General features: G+C 43.4%; 6 protein-coding genes across 6 annotated transcripts; 2 read left to right on the top strand and 4 right to left on the bottom strand.

The window, feature by feature from the left end:
- Window positions 1-6120: 6120 nt before the first annotated feature.
- Window positions 6121-8394, bottom strand: DFJ58DRAFT_842663 (uncharacterized protein; the record flags this gene model as incomplete). The annotated part of the gene is made up of 6 exons (XM_041392864.1): window positions 6121-6137; window positions 6188-6313; window positions 6524-7215; window positions 7406-7562; window positions 7770-7836; window positions 7939-8394. The coding sequence occupies 6 exons, from the start codon at window positions 8392-8394 to the stop codon at window positions 6121-6123; spliced, it is 1515 nt and encodes a 504-aa protein (XP_041242470.1).
- A 751-nt stretch (window positions 8395-9145) lies between these two features.
- DFJ58DRAFT_451597 (uncharacterized protein) lies at window positions 9146-9855 on the bottom strand. The gene is made up of 2 exons (XM_041380472.1): window positions 9774-9855; window positions 9146-9742 (listed from the first exon to the last, which is right to left on the bottom strand). The coding sequence occupies exons 1-2, from the start codon at window positions 9805-9807 to the stop codon at window positions 9249-9251; spliced, it is 528 nt and encodes a 175-aa protein (XP_041242469.1). The 5' UTR covers window positions 9808-9855; the 3' UTR covers window positions 9146-9248.
- Window positions 9856-13062: 3207 nt separating this feature from the next.
- Window positions 13063-13842, top strand: DFJ58DRAFT_729537 (uncharacterized protein; the record flags this gene model as incomplete). The annotated part of the gene is made up of 3 exons (XM_041385765.1): window positions 13063-13443; window positions 13508-13573; window positions 13651-13842. 3 exons carry the CDS (start codon window positions 13063-13065, stop codon window positions 13840-13842), a joined length of 639 nt encoding a protein of 212 aa, XP_041242468.1.
- Window positions 13843-14551: 709 nt separating this feature from the next.
- Window positions 14552-15098, top strand: DFJ58DRAFT_729536 (uncharacterized protein; the record flags this gene model as incomplete). The annotated part of the gene is made up of 2 exons (XM_041385764.1): window positions 14552-14992; window positions 15048-15098. 2 exons carry the CDS (start codon window positions 14552-14554, stop codon window positions 15096-15098), a joined length of 492 nt encoding a protein of 163 aa, XP_041242467.1.
- A 1725-nt stretch (window positions 15099-16823) lies between these two features.
- On the bottom strand, window positions 16824-19444 carry DFJ58DRAFT_729535 (uncharacterized protein; the record flags this gene model as incomplete). The annotated part of the gene is made up of 4 exons (XM_041385763.1): window positions 16824-18242; window positions 18295-18714; window positions 18768-18867; window positions 18924-19444. The coding sequence occupies 4 exons, from the start codon at window positions 19442-19444 to the stop codon at window positions 16824-16826; spliced, it is 2460 nt and encodes an 819-aa protein (XP_041242466.1).
- A 190-nt stretch (window positions 19445-19634) lies between these two features.
- Window positions 19635-21053, bottom strand: DFJ58DRAFT_842659 (uncharacterized protein; the record flags this gene model as incomplete). Its single annotated transcript, XM_041392863.1, has 8 exons — window positions 19635-19762; window positions 19830-19958; window positions 19999-20108; window positions 20175-20204; window positions 20333-20363; window positions 20422-20583; window positions 20638-20912; window positions 21031-21053. The coding sequence occupies 8 exons, from the start codon at window positions 21051-21053 to the stop codon at window positions 19635-19637; spliced, it is 888 nt and encodes a 295-aa protein (XP_041242465.1).
- Between the last annotated feature and the right edge of the window lie 257 nt (window positions 21054-21310).

Here is a 21310-nt window from a genome sequence, read left to right as displayed (position 1 = left end):
AGTGCGAGACAGTATCCAACAATGCTCTCTTCCTCCTCCATTGTAAGCCAAGCATTGGTCTCAGCATTAAACTGGGCACAAGATCATCCTCCGTTGAGTTGTCTTTGAACTGTTTCACAGCTAACAATAACTGGTTTTCCCTTCTCCTTCCACTCCTCTGCTACCTCCTGGCAGATGGTCTTCAAAGGCTTTCTTTCGGACTCCAGTTTCTTGAGTTGGGATCCATATATGTCTATGACTTGGGTGATTGCTTTCTCTGGCTCCACACATGTGAGCCGCTTTTTTGGGTGATAGATAGTGCATGCTTGGCCATTTGAGAGGTACTATGTGAGTTGACAAGTGCTGTTGCTTTGGATGAGCCGTTAAACAATGACACTGAGCTCAACGCAACTGTGTTACGGGCCCATGGCAAATGATTTGCATTGATCAAATTAGGCTTGCATCTTACTTCATTCTATTGATTAGATCTGCTAATAGTCTACTTCAGATACTCTTGACCGGCATTGCTGTGGCACGTTGTTGGCTTGTGGGATCACTTGCGGAGCTTGACAATATGATAAGTGGAGGTCATGACTATATATTTTGACACTCCAAGAGGGAGGTGAAAGGGAGTACATTATTTGTTGCACAAAACAATGAAATTCATGCTACAAAACATAACATCATGTTTTCAGATGAAATATTTTTAGTATACAGATGTTGGTGGTATGTAGTTGTGCATGAAATACAAAATATCCAACAAAAATTATGACTAAAATGGTTGTGGGATCGAGTGTTATCTGACTCGAACCCAAATGATGGTGGAAACTTAAATGACGGTGTATTACTGTACCAGCAATGTCACTGAATTTTCATTATTTTATCTATTGCATGGAGTACATCCAATTCTACTATTTAATCTAGTTAAAGCAACATTCATAATGGATGGCTTTTATACTAATATGGATCCATTTGACTTCTTATCCCTGTGTATACATCAATTAGAGAGACATCCAGAGGATTTAGATGCTGCATAGGTTTTCAAGAAAGCACACTTCAAATACAGTGGCTCAAAAAAGTGTCTGAATGTTTATGCATTTTTGTGTAATTGGATAATAGCAAGCTAGATTCTAAACATAATACAATGGTATATAGGCATGTCTGAAAGCCATACATCACAGCTTAAATCTGAGATATATGTCGTGGGAATCCGACCATATATGGGCAAGATATGGTAAGTCTAATCAGATGACTCATTCAGATACTTTTTGACTGTACATATATTAAAATCACAAAATCAGACCATTCATATACAATATTCTTAATGAAAGTGATGCCATAATAATAATATGGTCTGATTTTAATATAATTGGAATGTATAAACCCACATGATATCATGAAATTTAACATAATCATCATGAAACCCATCTTCTCTGCTCAAAAGGATAATATCCTTGTTCTCTGCTCCTCTGGTTTATCTACTAGGCAGATTGCTTCCAAAACTGATCTTGGCAAGTCTACTATTACTACAGTCATAAAGCAGAACATGCCAGAGAAGGAAAATCATAAGATGGGATGTCCTCTACTCCATAGAACAAAAGAGCTATTGTTCATCAAATTCTATCTGGCAAGGCTTCAAATGCTGTTCAAGCCAGCAAGTTCATCAATTCCATTATCCCCACTCCCATCTCCACTCAAACAGTCAGAAACATCCTTAAGGCAGCCAATCTTATGGCTGTAACCACGAAGAAAAAACTACTTCTTTCAGTAGCTCATAGGAAGAAAAGGCTGGCTTTTGCTTTAAAGCACTAACATTGGACTGTGGAAGACTGGAAGAAGGTGATTTGGTCAGATGAGACTAAAATCAATAGAACGGGGTCAGATGGCTAGGAATATGTGTGGAAAAAGGCAGGAGAATCATTGGGAGAAAGGGAAGTCAAGGGTACACTAAAGTTTGGGGGAGGAAATATGATAGTATGGGGTTGTATGGGGTGGAATGGAGTGGGGATTCTTTGTGAGGTAGAGGGAAGAATGAATGCAGAGCAGTACATCTCCATTCTAGAGGAGTGTCTACTCAAAGGTATGCAGGAGTCAGGAATTGATGAAGAGGACATTATCTTCCAACAAGATAATGACCCCAAGCATACCTCAAAGTTGGCCACAAAATGGTTTGAACACCATGGTATCAATGTTCTATTATGGCCAGCACAGTCTCCAGACCCCAATTCCATTGAACATCTCTGGGAATTAAGGTTCTGGGTTTAGGAATGAGCTGTAGACTGGTATAACTGTGTTGTGGATCAGATAGTGGATTTGTGGACTAGATATCAGATTGGTGGACCAAATCGTAGATCTGATCTGAGATCCAAATGTATGAAATATGCATGACAGAAGTAAGTGCAGTAGTAGATAGGGCAGTAATAAATGAGGAAGAGGGGGTAGTGGTGGAACAAGTAAAAGTAGCAGTAGTAGACAAAGAAAATGAAGCAGTGTTAAAAATAGTTACATGTATCTTGGGTGAGCCTTAAGGGAGAGAGGTTGGCAAGTGCCAAGATCATAGTATTAATAATATTTGTATTAGTAGGGTTGAAGGTTAGAGTGGAGCCTGTGGGTTGTGTAGATGAGGAGGTAGGATTGGAGGACAATACAAAGGTGCATTAGTGTTAGTGGTATTTAGATTAGAGAATATAACAGGGAGAATGGGAGGAACAGAGATAAGAAACTTATCATTATTGATGTTAGTTTTGGCCTTGTTACAATGGGCAAGACAGATATTATTCCTGGTTGTGATAGCTATATTGTCTGATGATTTTCTCACTGGTGTGGGTGGTTCTGCCAGCAGGAGGATTGGAAGAAGTCATATGTACAAAGAACTAAAGCAGATAGAAGCATATAGTGGCAAAAGAATACAGTGAGAAGATGAATGTCATAAGCAAGCAAAGAAGATGGAAGTGCAGTAAGTTGAAAGAGACAAAATCTAAAATGAAAAGATGTACAGTAAACAAGACTAATAAGAAGACAGACACACCAAAGATACAATGAAAAGAAAAAGAATGATACCTATATTGCAAAGTGAAAAGTAAGCCTAGTAATTATGTATATGATATATGCCAACTAGCAATTCATCAAGCATGAACTACTCAAGACCAGAAACCAAAAACAGACACCATATGGCCACATTATAGTGTTTCCCCTGCTTATTAGTCTGATCAATTTTACATGATTTGAGGCTAGCCTTGAACTTGAGCAGCTCTGAACAATTCACTGTTGATGTAGCCATAATAGTGTGCCCAAGGCACATCTTCCAATTGGATATATGTAAGGAAATGTACTGAGAGTACTTCTCAGTCACTAAGACATATTTGATTAAAGAGATGATGGAAATGTGACCAAATGGAATGCAGAATGACTAAAGGATGCTGTTATCCATGAACTGAAACAAATTCAATAGTGAGGGGTATCTTTTAATAGTATTCACTTATCCTGGTATAATAGGTATGCAACAAGAGTATGATATCTTATTTTAATGATATTTAGATACTAATACTTTTATATCATGATCAGGGGGATGAGGCTCCTATGGATGTACAGCCAGCACTTCTATAATACTATGACCAGACAAGTTTCAATCATTCTCAGACTACACCATATATTTCCAAGGAGCTACACAGCTTTAAGCATTTGCATGACATGTTGGATATAGCTTTTGCTAATCTCATTGAATGAATCAGAGTGTAGGTATGTATAATGACATAGTTGGCATGAGTGATTTGAGAAGGCATTTGAAAGATTCATGCCAGATAACATTTTTGAAATTCACAGAGAACTGAGTTCCAAAATATTGCTTATTCTCCTGGATCTGTGAGAGTCAGCTTTAAGCATTGAATTCTATTGCAAATTGAATAGTGATGTACAATTGGAAGCTACCCAACAAGTTGGCCACCACCAAACTCTTCATTATTACATATTCCAACTGGGAGGTTTGCATATCATGCAAGAACAGGATATGCTTTTTGATGATGAGTGTTGAGAGTTTTATCTTGTTAGCATATATGATAAATGTGATGGGTTTGTCTTCATCCTTGGGCAAAGATGATTACAAAATACACCATTTACATTATCAGAACATTAAAAACAGTAACATACACATACTTGGACTCTCCCAGAAGGCATCAGCCATCTATGGTTCATCAAAGAAAAAACACAAATTGTAGACGGAGGTGATGATCTTTCAACAAATCACAAGCCTACTCCCAGAGCAACCTATACCAAATATGAAATTGATTCTCCTAGTCTCTATGCAAGATCAAAATCACATTTCTTGAGAATCAATTGTAAGGGAGGCATAGCAGATTATTAAATTTTCGAACTTACTTTTGCATCGCGAAAGGATGCTACATCTCACATCTTACAAATGTCATCATAGTAGGTGACTGAGAATTGTTTAAATGCAGTGCGACAGATCAGACTATTAAGCTCATTGGTCTGTTTATAAAGTTTGTTAGTTATATGATGATTCACCTCTACAGTACACTTTTCTATGTTATCTCTATATATGTGTCATTATACTTACAGTATCATTCCTCACATTTCTCCTCTTTGGCAACTTACTCTGGACTCTAGTCCTGACCATCTTTGGTCACTTATTAGCCTCTAGAAGCAGCCCACTTCATTCCCATCTTAACAGGGAGTTGATATAAATTTTAAAAACTAAAAATGCTTATGCACTTACAACTTTTAGACTGTGAGGATGAAGATGATCGAAGAGTTTAGGAGGCTAAGAGAATATTCAGCACGTGCATATACTGGTTAGATGATGATACATAGCCCACTAACAGGCTGTCTAACCCATCTTTTGCTACATCAAGGGTTTGTCTATAAGCCTCACCCACACACCACTGAGTTATTCTCTACTTTCTCTGAAGCCGGTCATGGTGGAGTCAAGGAGGGTAAGGAGATCAAGTGGATATGCAAACTGCTATTGGAATTAGGCTTCCCAGCAGGCAGTTTACCTGTCCTTAGGATAGACAACCAGTCCACTATCTCTGTAGCTAAGCACCCAGAGTATCATGTATCAAGAGTCTCAATTACTTCATTCAGTTCACCACATATGTGATTCAATAACATTAACAAAAAAAATATAACAATAAATATCATTCACTTTATCAAATTTTTGTTGAGGAAAAGCAAAGAAACTCTCAAAGGTTCCTTTCTATATTTGATAAGAGGCATGACAACAGCACACATGACAGACTGCTGTGCTGACTCAGAGCACTCAAGACTAACTAAAACCACTCACTTATCATCATTGCACACACACTTCTAGGATGTCAAGGGGCCTGGTTTGGTGTGTCTGTACTCAATGCTCTCTAACTGAAAGCAGTCAACTCTAACAGACAAGGAAGACTCAGTAAAGACATTAAGGGGGCTGTTGCATACACGGAAGGAGCTCTGTGCCCCCATAACTCCCTCCAAGTCCAATTCACAGTCTCCAGAACCAGCTGAGCCACTCCCAGACTCAGAACAGCAACATGCTATCAACAATGAAGCACCAGAGCCATACACTACGGGGTTATCAATATTTAGGAGTGGTTTATATGCTGTACAAAATGCAAAGAAATGGCAGTGTTTTGTGCGAAATCTAAAATATGAAGCATCAACAACTATTTTCCCACCAATCATATGTCAATGAAAATTTGAAATATAATTGGATTTTCAGCATCTGCTTAAATTTGAAGTTTAATTGTCACATGAAATGTTGGACTAAACTTGAAGTTTAGTCCATCACTACATGCTTGTGAATGTATTAAGCTTTGTCCAACAATTAGACGCCCCTGAAAATTTGAAGTTTATGCTGGCGACAAAATGTGATGAATAAATTTTAAGTTTCATTTACAGACAAAATGATTCACCCGCTCATTGCCCATCCATTGCCCGCCCATTGCCCACCCAAATCACTCAGATATTGTGAAGGATCGGGCACTCTAGGAGGGAATAAATTACAGCCGAGGGAGTAGATGACAGAGTGGTGGCTGAAACAAAGCAGTATGTTCCATGAAAATAATTTACGAGTCAGCACTGGCGTTGAGCCATACAATCATTTCAAATCAGTAGATTACATCGTTTCACATGTATTGTACACTAATTCTCTGTAAATGCTAAGCAGGAACTCAGAAATGCATGAGTGACAGCAAAAAAATATTCTTACCGCTTGCTTTGGTAGCAAGAAAACTGCAGCATGCCGCGTCAATATTCTTTTTCATTTTGTTCGTGCCTGTATTGAACTTGATGGAGGTTTTCCACTGTGAGTTAGTCATTGGACCATTAGCATCATCTGCAGATAAATGTTGGTTTCGGGAAACACCGTCTCGAATGTTGTTGAGGCGTTTCTGGAACCATTACTCGCACCAAGTGGACCAGAACCCCACGTTCAAACCAGACGTAGCCCAAGCCTGAGGTCTAGGCCACTAAGAAATCTTTCCTACATTTCCAGCATCTAACAGTCCAAATGTCAGTGCTGCCTATGTGAGGGCAAGAAACTTACTATCATATATGTGATAAGTCCCACATACAAAATCCACCACCTCCTCTGATAACTCGTCGTCGAAGTAAGTTTGGCCATTAACAGATAACATGAGGCCAAATGGTACAGCTTCCCGCGAAATGCCGTTAAGGACTGAGGGGAGTTCGTTGAAACCAATGCTATGTAAGGCCAGCCGCCATATGAGCCCCCTGTGAAGAAGTGCAGCTCTTGCATGAGGCTGATTCATATACTTGTGACGATACTGCTTGTACACAACATAATCAGCATATACAGCACTAAAAACGGGGCACTTTGATCCAAGCGAGTATGTACGAAGTTCCACAAGTGGACGTCGTGCGTGAGGTGGAACTGCTATCGACTGTAATGTCTTGATTGGAATTCCTGTTTGGAGAAGATTGAGTGCGATCTTCATGATGTCAGACCCCCAGTCACGGCGGAGGCACATCACAGCAGTAGCAGCGTCGGGAACAACAAGTTTCCAGATGACCAGACTTAATGATAGACATGGCTCAATGTCATAGAACCACTGCTGCTCGGACACGTGGATGTAGGAAACTCGAATGTTTGCATTCAAGGCCGACAGGGAGGTATCGGGTCCTAAGTCCCAGAGATCAGACGGTATGTCAGGCAACTGAGAGTTGGGGAGGGTAACAAGGTAACCAATGAAACATTGATAACGCGCTTCTGCGCGTCTGCAACCAATTCAACGTTGTCACCCAAGTCACTGATGAGTTTGCAGAGGTTAATCCACATAGTCCTCTGAATCCACTGTTCAAATGTGGTTGATCTATCATGGGCTGAGTGAGTGATGCTGTGAGCTGAAATCCGAGATGGAAACAAAGGATTGAGGCGAAACATTCAATGCGATGAGTGTAATTTGACGAGGGTGCAACTCCATGATGGCCAAAGTAGTTCTCAATATCCTGCATGAAACTGGACAGTGAGGGCGGGGGTGGAGGAGGCAGAGGAGGACTAGGAGGAGCGGGAACAAGCGGGAAATATTCTTCTTCCCAGTCGCCATTGGGAATGCTGCTTGGATCTACCACATCACATAGGTCCCACTCATTATGAAACAAGTCATAGATCCTAGTAGATCAACTATAGTTTCCCCAAGTAATTGGTATCTGGGCCATTGTGAGATGGATGCGCAGAAGAAAGCCGTCAAATTCATCTTGGGACTGCCATTCAAATACAACGACTGTATTCCATCTGCCTGGAATACCATGGTTCATTGCTGAACGCTCACAACTCTGATGTGACTGCCAGTAAGTCAGAGTCTCACTAGCTTCCTTCATCTTATTTTCCTCGCGTCGCTGTGTAAAGAATGCCTTGTAGTCTTCTCCTGGCTTATGCCCGCTGCGTCATTCTGGGACCGGAAATCGGGGGTCTGTGCATTGCTGAGGATCCGCTGATACGGGCTTGTGTGCTCCACCATCCAGATCCCATCTGAGGGTGCCCTGACTACAAGCCTGATCCCAGTCAACGACACTCTCACTTCCATTGTCCGGTTGACCCCACGTCTCATGCATCTGACTCCAGGCGCTGTCATTGTCACCATGCATCTGGCCCAACTGCTGCGCCTTCAATGGCTTTGGGGACAGGATATAATGGCGCAACTTCATGTCAACAGCAGTGTCTCTGTCATGGCAGACCCAGATTGGGATCGAGAATGCTTCAAACATGGGTAGCTGTGCCTCCCAAGGACAGGAGATGGAAGAAATGAAGACCCTGGTGTGTGGTATATTAGTTGATAAATCCCCTACAAATGAGCGAGATAACTCCAGAACCCATTCAGCTGGTATGGGATATGCAGGGTCGTCGGTTAAGAGAGATGTCCAGGCACAATCAGAACCTTGATACTGACAACTCATGATGTGCCATGTACATGCAGTGACAATTACTAGAAATATATCAGCCACCAAGCAACAGAATGAAAATGGGGTGGATGTATATAAAAATGTGTTACACGACCTCAATGCTACTTTTTTCGCAAGCCTGGTGTCTGCATGTGATCTCTGGTACCCAAAACTAGTCGGAGCACGTGGAAGTACAGTCCCGCACCTAAACGCTCCTGGCACCAGAGCAATTTCTGCTCAAGATCGCACCATTTCTCTCTGATGTCGCTGTGGGAAACACAACAAGAAGAGAACTCTGTAAAGTACTCTTCAAATGTTGGGTCAAAATTGCTATGCCTAGCTGCTATTCAACCCTAAAGGATTTCTGTACTAGACTCAGAGCTCAGAGAGTAGAAATATCATCAAGCAAAAGACTGTGATTCAGACTGGTACTGACACTGGTGAAAGGGAGAGATGATTATGTAAGCAGTAAAAATGCAAACATAAACTAAGGAAAGTGGGTAAGTGAAGGTAAGTAAAAAGGGGGAATATCAGCTCAGGGAAAACTATATTGTCACATCTCATGGGGACTTTGGATACTGACTGTCCCCAGTCAGCTACACATGCAAACCAAAACTAAACAAAACTAAGAAAAGCAACCTGATGACCCTCACACCTGTTTTCAATGATGAGCAGGGAGTCATATGAACTGCTTCGGTGGATGAGGGGTCAGGCAAGGCAAAGAGTGGTGCCCAGTACCTGTTTTCACTGATCGGCAGGGAGTCAGGTGAACCACTTCAGTACTGTGGCAGGGGGAATGGGTAGGACAGGGTAATGGCTGCATGAAAGGCGATGGGGAGTAAATGGATGGAAAGAGGCGAATGAGAGCTTCAAAATGAGTCTAGGGTGGACAGGGTTTGGTGAAGGAATGGGTAAGATATGAAGGAAATGGTGAAAAGGGGTGATAAATTGACAGGGCGATGTAAAACGCGGATTGCGAGGGAACAGCTGAGCGGATCAGGGACGCGATAAAATGGATGGATAGCCCTGGCAAAGAGCTCCAGAATGAGTATAGGGATGATAGGGATCCGATAGAGGGATGACTGGTGAGAGAGGCAAAAGTGCGGAGGGGGTATGAGGAGGGGGTAGGCAGTTGAGACCCAAGGACTGGTCTGATCAAGGGGATGAATGGCGCGATGGCAAGAGCCACTGAGGGATGCTATATGGCCAAAAAAGCGAGAGGGGACATGCTCTAGATCTCCCAGGATAAGCATTCTAATCCACAACCTCTCCAAAACACAAAACCTCCATATCTCCACAACTACTGGGCCAAATTGGACAACTGAGGGCTCATTGGAAAGCCAGGAGTGAGGGGAATCTAGCCCTTCCCCAACCATAAACTCCCGGTGGGTCACCTTGAAATGCGAGAGGTCCGCTCCAAAAATGCATGAGAAATCGCCTTATCACTGCTGAGGGAGCAGGAGAAGATGGTGAAAACAGGGGGAAGTGGGAGAAACTGATAAAGGAGTGACTGTGGTTGGTTAAGAGGCGAATTTGTGGGATGGTTGGTGAGCATAGAGAGCCTAGAAACAAGAAATTCTCGCGGTGGGCTCCAGTTGTGAAAGAGTAATAGCGACTAGGCTGGTTAGAAACTAGCGCTACTTATCCAAATAGGCGTGAGTGTAATATTCGACCCAAGAGAACTGCTATTGAAGCAACTCCCTTCAAATATGCAAGGGCAGCGATGTTGCGAAGGACTAATAACCTATAGCGACCTAAGACCAAAAACCAATAAGTAGCGCTGTAGCGATCAGCGACTAGCGACAAGTGAGTTCCGACAGAGAAACATGCGTATAAGTAAGTAGTGCTATGCAAGTTGTCCTATGCGACGTCCGACTAGCGACAGCGAGAAGAAATCAAAAGAAGGGAAAGCGAGGGATAAGGTATGATAGTGCAAGTGGAATGCCTGATAGCGACTAGATTATAGCTCGACTACCAATAGCGATCCCGACGTTGTGAAGATCAAACTTATGAGGCAACTTTAGCGATGCGCACTCAAAGCAAGTCAAGCGACACGCGATCAGAGAGATTGGCAAGAGCGGAATCGATTGGACCAAAACTAAGATATAGCGACTAAAGTGACTCTGACACCAGCAAAGGTCTGGGGAAGAGAAGTACTGTACTGTATGTGCGACGGGTCATTTATCATACTGCGTAAAAGTTCGGGAATGCATAGGCGAGAATAGTAGCGACACTGATGGAGGCACGATGTAGCGACAGGTAATAAGACATGCAGCGCAGTGGAACACGAGGATGCATGTAATAAGACCTGCAACTGATGAGTAGCGACATTTAAGGAAAAATAATGCACCAGTGGAGGTAGGTGGACATAGGCAGGACATGGGAGGACGGGATACCTAGGTGTCGGGCTGGGCAGCGCGCAATGGGAGAAAGCGGTTCCAAAGCGGATAGCTTGGGAGTTGAATAGCGCTGATGACTAGCGCCTGACTCTTTTCCTCTATGCAAGGCAAAATATGCCTATGGCACTCATACGCACCTAGCGCTGGTATGATTGTCACACCATTATCACTTCCTCCTACAACTACCTTGCCTTCTTCTCCAAACACCACTTGCTTTGGGACTGACATGCTTGGCAAAGCAGTCATGAATGTTCAAAGGGGCTCCCCCTTGCCTTTGAGGCGATACAATGTAAAGCCATCAGTTGTGTTGTCTACGATGAAAACCCCACGCTTTTGGTGCACCGCTGCATGGGAAAGATTACAAATAGGTACTGGGGATAGCCCAGATACTTGGTCCAGTGTGGTCTGGGACATTCCCAATCCCATCTGGGATCAATTTAGCATTTATCTGGGACATCCCTGTGCATCTATTGTGTGGGCTTTCCCATCATAAATAAGAGTGACAGGGGTCCATTTTGAAACATTTTGGGACTTTGAAATATGCAATTTGTACATTGATTGGAGCAAGAAGTAGTAGGTATATATGTATGTGTATGTATAACAATTGAACAATAGGATGCCACAATAGCAAAGAGAAGACACTTATATTTTCTTAACACAATCACATTGAAGGATTGACATGATGTGATTATACAAAAGTCTATATAGAATTATAGGACATTTTTTAAGCTCCCCACAAGGCAAACTAAGGGAGGAGAATTCCCTCAAAATAATAGTGTTGAAAATTGCAAAACATCTTTATTTTTTCAACCCCATAATTAAGATAATTTGCAGCACAAATTTTCCCAAACTGTTTAAAATTATATAAAGAGCTGACTCACTTAATTGAAACTTAGATAGTAAGGGGATCATATGTGGGAAAGCCCAGATACTCATGGAATGCCAGGTGGGAGAGCCCAGATACTCATGGAAGGCCAAGTGGGGGAGCCCAGATGGTGACAACATGGTAGGTGGGATAGCCTGGATAGTGATGACATCAAAACAGTGTTACTTACTACTGAACAGATATAAAAAAATGTCTCTGAATTTAAACTTTTAGTATTTTTTAATGCACAATAATTTACTGTAGTCTTTTGGAGCTCTATTTCATTTCATATAGCTGTGATAAAATGTTGCAAAATATGGTATTGCCAAATCAGTGTACAAGGTCATAGTCACAGTAGGCCATCAAATTGATTGCATTAGTACAGTTGTGCATGAGACATTTTTTTATGATGGCCTACTGTGACTATGACCTTGTACACTGATTTGGCAATACCATATTTTGCAACATTTTATCACAGCTATATGAAATGAAATAGAGCTCCAAAAGACTACAGTAAATTATTGTGCATTAAAAAATACTAAAAGTTTAAATTCAGAGACATTTTTTTATATCTGTTCAGTAGTAAGTAACACTGTTTTGATGTCATCACTATCCAGGCTATCCCACCTACCATGTTGTCACCATCTGGGCTCCCCCACTTGGCCTTCCATGAGTATCTGGGCTCTCCCACCTGGCATTCCATGAGTATCTGGGCTTTCCCACATATGATCCCCTTACTATCTAAGTTTCAATTAAGTGAGTCAGCTCTTTATATAATTTTAAACAGTTTGGGAAAATTTGTGCTGCAAATTATCTTAATTATGGGGTTGAAAAAATAAAGATGTTTTGCAATTTTCAACACTATTATTTTGAGGGAATTCTCCTCCCTTAGTTTGCCTTGTGGGGAGCTTAAAAAATGTCCTATAATTCTATATAGACTTTTGTATAATCACATCATGTCAATCCTTCAATGTGATTGTGTTAAGAAAATATAAGTGTCTTCTCTTTGCTATTGTGGCATCCTATTGTTCAATTGTTATACATACACATACATATATACCTACTACTTCTTGCTCCAATCAATGTACAAATTGCATATTTCAAAGTCCCAAAATGTTTCAAAATGGACCCCTGTCACTCTTATTTATGATGGGAAAGCCCACACAATAGATGCACAGGGATGTCCCAGATAAATGCTAAATTGATCCCAGATGGGATTGGGAAAGATTACAAATAGGTACTGGGGATAGCCCAGATACTTGGTCCAGTGTGGTCTGGGACATCCCAGTATATAGGGTAAATTATCAGGAATACCATCCTAAAGCACACCTACTAGGTCCTTTGCTAGCCACAAACATTTAGACCTAAGAGGTCTTTTCAAATGGTTGACTGAAGTGCAGCGCTCAGCATTTAACAGGCATGTCTACACTAGTGGCACAACCTGACAAAAATACCTATAGCATTCCTTTCCCCCCTAAACACTCTTACAGACACCATGAAACCAGAAGCAACTCCACACAGGCTGCTACCCACAAGGCAACACAATTCATAAAACCAGCATCCCCAGGTTTACCATCAGGACCCAGTACTGAACAAGATGTAATATCCAACAAACTATCCTTGCTTGGGAAAGAGGAGGCATCAGAGAACAAACCAGTTATACAACCTGAGGTCCCTGCACTACCTGCAGTATATTCAATGAAAATTAAGGGTTTAATTGACAAATATTCTGATGGGATTGAAGATGTCCGCAAGGTATTGAATTATTTATCCAAACCAACTTTGCACATGTCCCGCATGGTATGTCTCTTGAGCCTTGAGTCATTCAATTGTGCTGTGTTCATATGCTTACCAAATATCACAGGAATTCCACGGTGTTGGAGCGCGAGAATTCAAAGTTATACCAGGCATGGTGGAAGAAATGGGCCAGGTATCGACGAAGCCTAGGCGAGTCATTACATTCAACTGTTTCAGGCAATGCTGAACTTGTCCCGAAGGCTGGCTTAGGATTACAACATGCACGTCCTCATCGTCAACATGCCCACTGTACTCCATCAAGTGTCCTTCGACAATGTGAGGATTTTCGTCAGTGATTGTATCCATGATCTTCCCTATGACCCCGAAATTATCTGCCCAATGCTTGATACATCTTTGATGCTGGAGATCGCTGATGGCTCCGTTGTAGAGACTCGATCCTGAGTAGCCTCACAATGGCATATATTGCAACATAGGTCGAGTCTACAGTAATATGCATGCAACGCGACACTTGCGCAATAAACGCGACGTTCGCGCGACGCACGCGACATAGGCGACACTTCCGCGACTTGCGCGCGCTTTAGGCGAACTTTCCCGCGCCTAAGCGCTATAGGGCACCTGACTTCCCACTGTGTTTTCCCATGTCCAACCAAGTTCCCAGGTATGCATTTCTCCATTTATCATTTATTTCAACATCGTACCATGTTTATTTTCACTTGGTACACATTTTTCATTACACATTTTTTACTTTACACACAACACACATTACCACGGACCACCATCATCATAGACAGTCACCATCTCCGAGTTTTTATTATGTTTTGAATAAATCATCGCAAGCCCTAGTAGCAGTTAGCTCTAGTGGCCATATCCGCATCAGTTGTCTTATCAGCATCTCAGTACACGTCTTAACATCTCACTATCGCTCGCATACCGCTTTCACCCAGTTCCGCTTTTCGACGTGCGACTATCCCGCGCTTCGCGCGCCTATAGCGCCTTTGTTCCCGCGCTTTGCGCATTCCCCCTAGAGTTGACCAGTGGATATTTGCTTTCTCTGCTTCCCCTAAGGGACGAACATATCGCACTCATATTTTCCTCCCTTCAACAATTATATCAGCTGCACCCTCAGCTGAGTTGAAGATCCTTCACCGTTATGCCTGATATGGCGATAACTGTCACCGCTGTGGAGGGACCCACGGAAGTCGTGCTGATCCCCTTCATTGTGGAGTGTGCACTCTCAGAGACCGATGAACATGTATTTGAAAAAGCAGAAGATATCATCTTAGCGTATCCGGACGTCATCTGCATCGCTGTTGTTCTAGTTCATGAAGCTAGAGAATATGCCACCCCCGATTATTGTGATTCCACTGTCCCAACAGCCCTATGTGGCAGCACTGACAGTGATCCGAAACCCCTTACACTGAAGCAGTTCATCAATCTACACACCACGCTACGTTCATTCGGTGAGCCCACCATAATCAGCGATAACACCTGGTGCCACCTCTCTTCCGTTGAATATTTTGTTTGGGTGAAGAAAGATGATGGATCGCTGATTGATGTCCATTCTCAAGATCCAGAGGACATGGCATACGGGGTAAGTGTCTTTATCGATTTCACGCTTTCGATTCGATGTCACAAATTTAATGCAGATAGTAATGCCCGAGATAGACATGGACACTGTCACAGAGATGCTTGAATGAGGGTTGACTAAGGTTAGGGATTCTTTCGTCGCTTTCCAGAAGGAGCTTGAGCCTAGCATCAACTGCACTGCTCTCGCAGAAAGTGAAGTCAGGTGTCGCACCAACTGGTGCCTTGTCTCAAAACGACTCTTTGGTGCTTTGGATGTCACCGCCCACAAGTGATATCTCGCCTGGCACAAAAAGCATTTCGGCACAGGGAGTGCTGATTCCTCTTATGTAGATTCGGAGCAGGCAGATGAGGGAGAAGAGCCAGTGGTCATTGCAACCTCCAAGCGCAAGCGTGCGTGCACATCGGCGCTTCCCTGCTCTAGGTACAAAATCAAGAAGTCTTAACAGGGATCATGTACTTGAATCAGTTCACGCATTTTGAATCTCAACTCGAGCGAGTCACGCTGTATAGATACATGTAGTTGCATCATAGAAATCATTCGCATTGTTCATAGTTGACTGCCGCATCTGTAGTCTTTTCCCCTGACTGTTTGTATTTATATGCCACAATTTAAACGCCCTCGCTGACTAATAAGCGCGAGTGTATCATTGTGATGGTGATATTACCTTGCGGAGCAAGGTCATATAAATGTAGCATGACCTGTGGTCATAAACAACACAACACATTCACGTGACCATCGCGACTGTCTGACACCCCAATAATAAAAATAAATTGCGGTGCGCTGTTGATAGTTTGCGATGATGGTGACATGAGTTCTCATTACAGCATAACGCCTACAGTGTTTTAAATCATTGAGACTGCTAAATCCATCCAGCTATTGCCATGTGGCTATTGAGGTTCGCACATTTGCGAGGCCATGTACTATCATGATGAATAGCATTGGATGTCAAAGATTGGTTTTGACTCTGGACAAGACAACGGCAGTGAGTACGAGAAGACAAGCAAAACACAAGGTAAGAACCTGATAGAACGCAGACACCATAATGTTATTTCTGCCATCATTAGTACTAACCAGAGCTGCATCAAAGTCAGTGTCATTGAGCACCAATATCCAGACCGTCAATGACCAAAATATTGAGTATGTCGTACTTGGTTGTTTGTCTCTATTGATCTCTATCTGGGATCTCGGCTTGACTGATTGACCTCTGCATGTACCTTGAAGTGAGGAACATGATGCATTAAATCCTACACTGCACAAAACGAAAGACCGTTAATCAGCCAATGTCAGATACATCCAATGACGAAATGTCTTCTCCATCGTCAAGCGACACCAATGAAGCTACCCTTCGCCAGCTCACCCACGTACAGCTGCAAAAGGTCGCAAAAGTATAATTTGGATTACTTATTCAGGTTCATTTACTCACTGAAGTACAGAAACACAAAGTGAATGCCAATATGAAGAGTGAATTGATTATCAAAGAGATAGTAAAGACGACCAAGCTTGGGGCTTTAGTTCCTGGTCCTTTGTCGCAAATATCAAAGAACTCTATGCTTCACATGGTGAGATTCAATGTTCGAGTGTGTTCAATGTGATTGTCTCTTGAGTCTCAACTACAAGGCCTCAGAGTCTCGGACAGTTGTTTGAATTCACGGTGTAGCATACATGATTATTACAGCACCAGTGCAAATGAGCAAATTTCACTGTCTTCACCTGCACAATCTCAACCTTGTCGTCATAAGAATCGACCTTCAACATGTGCTTTTTGGCCCTGATGGACGCAATAGCAGGATTGATGGTGTATGTCTAAGATGTGCGCCCAAGGTTGACAGCTTTATCAATGCCAAACAAACATAACTGCAATGTGGAAGGGACCGTAGTGGCGATCAGCCAAACACGCACTGATCTCCCGATGTTTGACGGTTATATCCTCCGGAGAGAGCAACATCCAATGCACCAAAGGCAGCCCACCTTTCCAAATTCTGTGCGATAAGGCACTTGCAAGGCCTAGTCGCACAAGAAGGAGTGGCCCGATCCCTTTTGCAATGTTCTTCGAATTCCAGATGGTGGGGAAGCTATTACCACTTTTCAAATGAATGCGCAAGGGGCTTGTTGGGGCGTACACTGCGATTATATAGGCAGGCACCATGGCGATGAACTGGCTTGGCAGTCTGCACCCTTTGTGACTGCGGCGGTGTGGCTTCCATGGGAGAGCGCGTATTGCCTTTGTGAGCATGACAGGATTGGTCACATTCCCTTGTGATTTATCGCTGTCGGTGAAGAATAAATCAGGAAGAATCTGGCTGACATAAATACCGGCAGTGAGTGCGATCTGATGCAGAGGTTTATCGATGTCGAAGTTTGCAAAAACCCACTCATAGATCATACTCACGCTAGGCTTGCTGCCAGCTGTTGGGCCTCTTGGGAGCTCAATGCTCTCAATCGCGAGTTCATCAGGGAGACGAGAGCGAAGGATGTAATCGGCCAATGACTGCAAGGTGATCAACTCAGCAGACCAAGCTGTCCTGGTATCTGTGACCTGGGCGCATCGAGATGCATTGGCCGCAGCATTGCTCAACTGGGTATGATGACACTCAATAGCTTGTGAGTCAATGGCCTTTCCTAGATTGACCCAGGAATCAAAGACAGGCTTCTGACGCCGTCTGCCACACAGTCCTGCTGCACCATGCCAGGGGATATTGTTGATATGAAGATGATTGGTGGTGATGATGAATGCTTCCTGCAAGAACCTCTCTGAAGACTGTGTAGAATCCTGCGGGGCATATTTGCGCATATATGTTAGAGTGATGCGAAAGACAGGAGTTGAAACCCCATTGAAGATGAGAGGAGTGGCAATGGTGACAGGGTCGGTCCCTCGAGACATCTCACAAATGAGGCAAGCAAAGTCTTGGATGGAGAGTTTGTCCTTGGTTGGATTTGGCAATCCCTTGTGGTGGGCAGTGGATTTGGAAAGCACGCAGGACACTAAATGTTCATATGCCTTATCAACATGACCAAGAGAATGAGCGGTTGCAAGCCATTTGCAAAGTCCTCTGTGCCGCTGCGATGCATGGAGTTCCCCATCAATGGCATCTTCTGCCTCCATGGCATTGCATGCAGTGGTGACAGCCCCTGCAACAAGTGTCTTGACATCAGCTATGTACACTTGAAGGGCGACCACTGCGATGATGGCTGCATGATGGACATTGCTAGTGTATGGCTTAAAGGTATTGGGCGCCAGCTGATTGACCGAGAGCTGTATATGAAACTCTGCCTTATATGCCTAGGAGAGGAACTCGATTAATGACAGGACAGAGACGGAATGAGACGATGCATGCCTCAAAATGATCATTCCCATACGTCAATATTTGTGAGCGCTTGGATGTGATGGTCGGGACATTCATGTTGGTGAGGGTGGGCCACTCTGAAGGACTGATGGCAACAGGAACGCATGGAGTGTGGGAAAATTGCACTGAGGGGGTGAAGGTTGGAAGACCTTGTTCCAAGAGACTCTTTACCAACCACAAAGGCCTCATGAGACTTGTAGCGATTACTTTTGAGTTTCCAGTATGAGCATATGCCAACGTGCATTCAAGGATGGAGCATAATTCAATGACTTGAGGGGCAGGTTCACCACCTTTGGTGAGGACAGGCAGGAAATGTTCCCATATACATTCGAGCAGGGACGTGATTGGATAGGTGGTCCATTGATAAACATGGGGAAATGCCTGCAAAGAAGGATGGTGAGACTTCATTCATATGATGTATAACAGCGGCGTACTTCAGCGGTCAACACAAACAGGTGTGGGCGAATGGCCTCGAAGATGGTGGGATGCGACCAGTAACTTGCCAAGGGTACAACCATGTCTCGATATATTGATCTTGGGCAAGATGCATTATGTCAGTTGAATCGAAGACCTAGACATTAACGACTCACAATCCATTCTGCTTCGCCAACTTCAAGGAGTCTAACTGGAAGATATATATGTTCTCCAGATGCAACGCACGGGGAACATCATTTACATCGATTTTGTTATTGTAACATTGGTGAGGCAAGAGCAGACTACACTCTCTAAGAACCATCATATGCGTGGTCTGAGTGTTGCATGTAGTGGCATAAGCACCCAAGAGGGCAGAAGTGATGTGACCTTTCTGAATATTGTGTAAGGCGGCGGACAGCCTGATGCAATGCGAGATCTCATTGTAGAACTGGCAACCGCTAGCCAAGAGTACAGTTGGCATGAGCTTCTGAAAATTGTTCAAATAGTCAAGGTCGTCATCCAAAGTGTGGTCATCAAATTCATCTCGACCAATTGTGTCGTGAGAAACGGCCTTACAAATTTTTGACGTGAATGGAGCGAAATGGGGTAAGACTGCATTGCATTGGATATGACCATACTTCCTCAGGAAAGCTTGAGGATAGACATTGACGCGAGGAATATGGAGATTGTCATCCATCGTCCATGATGATATCAGGATTGAGGGCCATGTCATCATTGGTAATCATTGCAGAAAACAACTCTGCGATAATCTCGAGGTTGACAAGAACACCGCAAGATTTTACATTATGGCTGCAGAGACCATCAAAGTGGGGAATTCGATGATCATCTTTGTCGTAGATGTTATTTTCTTTATTTGTGTCAGGACCTCAGGCAGGGAAGTCCTCCAAATTCACTGGCTGCCAGAAGGATGAGTTTGGGGAGTCATATATGATGTTGTGGGCTCCCAACAACTCATCCTCAGGTATTTGCACCCCACCGAGACACTGGTTTACAGCTGGTGACAATGGTCGGTAGTTATCAAGTCAGAGAGCGGGTCACAGTAAAGGATGAACGGTACACACGTGAGATCCGTGGCAATAGCCATGGACATATAGCGAATGTCGGAATATTCGCGCTCCACTTGCCAGTTTGCCTCTTCAATGCCTTGAGCAGCCGGATCCAAGCTCGCAATTGCTTGGTTTTGCCCATACCTGCATGCTATGGATAAAGGTGCACAGGATTGGAGCCAACCGTCATCCTTCCAAGATGCTGGCGCTTTGTGAACCCATTCATCCCAATCTGATACGATGTATCTGTGGAGGGCCTTCAACTCCAAACGGAGGTTGATGATCAGCTGATCACTGAAAGGGAAACCTTCAATTAGCCACTGAAACTCATGGCAGGGGTGTGTCACACTGGAGACTTACTACAGATTCGTGACCCTCCTTGACTCTCCACTGCATAAAATCCTCGTTGGTTCCGTATGTATGCATGATATGGATAGGTAGGGATGATATTTGTGCCAATGTTGAGGCAATAAATATCACAGCCATGTGATAGTGAAGGGATGACAGATGTGTCTCACCATGTTTCTTTCATTAGCAAAGGAGCCTCATCTGCAAGAAAAATATCCTCGATGTGTGTCAAGGGACAAAATCCCCAACCACAGCTCACATGAAACGCCAGTCCCGATTGCCATCATCGAGCCTGTAGGGTCAAAACCATGCTTGCCGAACTTGGGTTTGAACTGTTTGTTATTGAGGCAGAAATCCAGAGAGACGGAAAGGGTGTGGTCAGAAAGAGTGTTCAGGAGGAATTCATGCAAGCCAATTGCACCTGATATGACAAGGACAAAGTCAAGGAAATGTTTCGATGCATCACACAACAGACTGGGGTGATCGGGGGCAAATGTGAGATGAGGATCAACGCGGAGATTAGTGTGACGCAGTAATAAACTTGCTGCAGTTGCCTTGTCCTTCTTGTGAAAGACTTTCTTGAAGGCTGACAGAGGTAAGGTATACAGGAGTCTGTTCCAAAGTATGGCCAGTTGTCTCCTGGCCTTCACAGGCAATAAACATGCTGTGAAACACCTCTTCCTGCGGTACAGGATTGTTGGATTCCACAGCTGAAGGGACATCATCAAGATTAAATGGACTGCTTTCGTTCTATTGCATTAGACAGCAATCTGTCATCTAGAATATCAGAATCGTCGTTGGTGGTACTGATGTGCCGGAGCGCTCGGACATTAGAAAATGCCGTATATACTCGCACTCAACAGCTTACCTGTCAGCAGCGTATTGAGCCATAAGGACAAGTGTTGAGGCTGAGTGGGAGGTGACCTGAGAGACAGACCGAGTGGTGGTACCATTTATAAGGACAGTAATGGAGTCCGCACGCAGTTCAGTGGGTATGAACACAATACAACATGTGATTAGGTGAGCAATGAGTGCAGATGACACAAAGTGAGGTCAACAGCTGATCAGATGTCAAGGACATTCAATGTCTCATAGAATAAGGGAATACCCAGAGCATTATCAGATGTGTCTTTCTGGATAATCCCTGG

This window comes from Suillus subalutaceus (assembly GCF_016647625.1).
Source record: "Suillus subalutaceus strain FC151 chromosome Unknown DFJ58scaffold_74, whole genome shotgun sequence".
Taxonomy (NCBI): Eukaryota; Fungi; Basidiomycota; class Agaricomycetes; order Boletales; family Suillaceae; genus Suillus; species Suillus subalutaceus.
Note: the sequence above shows the minus strand (reverse complement) of the source record. Positions and strands in the feature narration are given on the sequence as shown.

What these genes read in the sequence shown, in the direction of transcription:
- DFJ58DRAFT_451597 (XM_041380472.1), bottom strand. Translation starts at nt 9,807, where the DNA reads ATGCATTTTTGGAGCGGACCTCTCGCATTTCAAG. An exon ending in CGGACCTCTCGCATTTCAAG is followed by an intron (nt 9,743 to 9,773) that starts GTGACCCACCGG and finishes TGGTTGGGGAAG; the next exon opens with GGCTAGATTCCCCTCACTCC.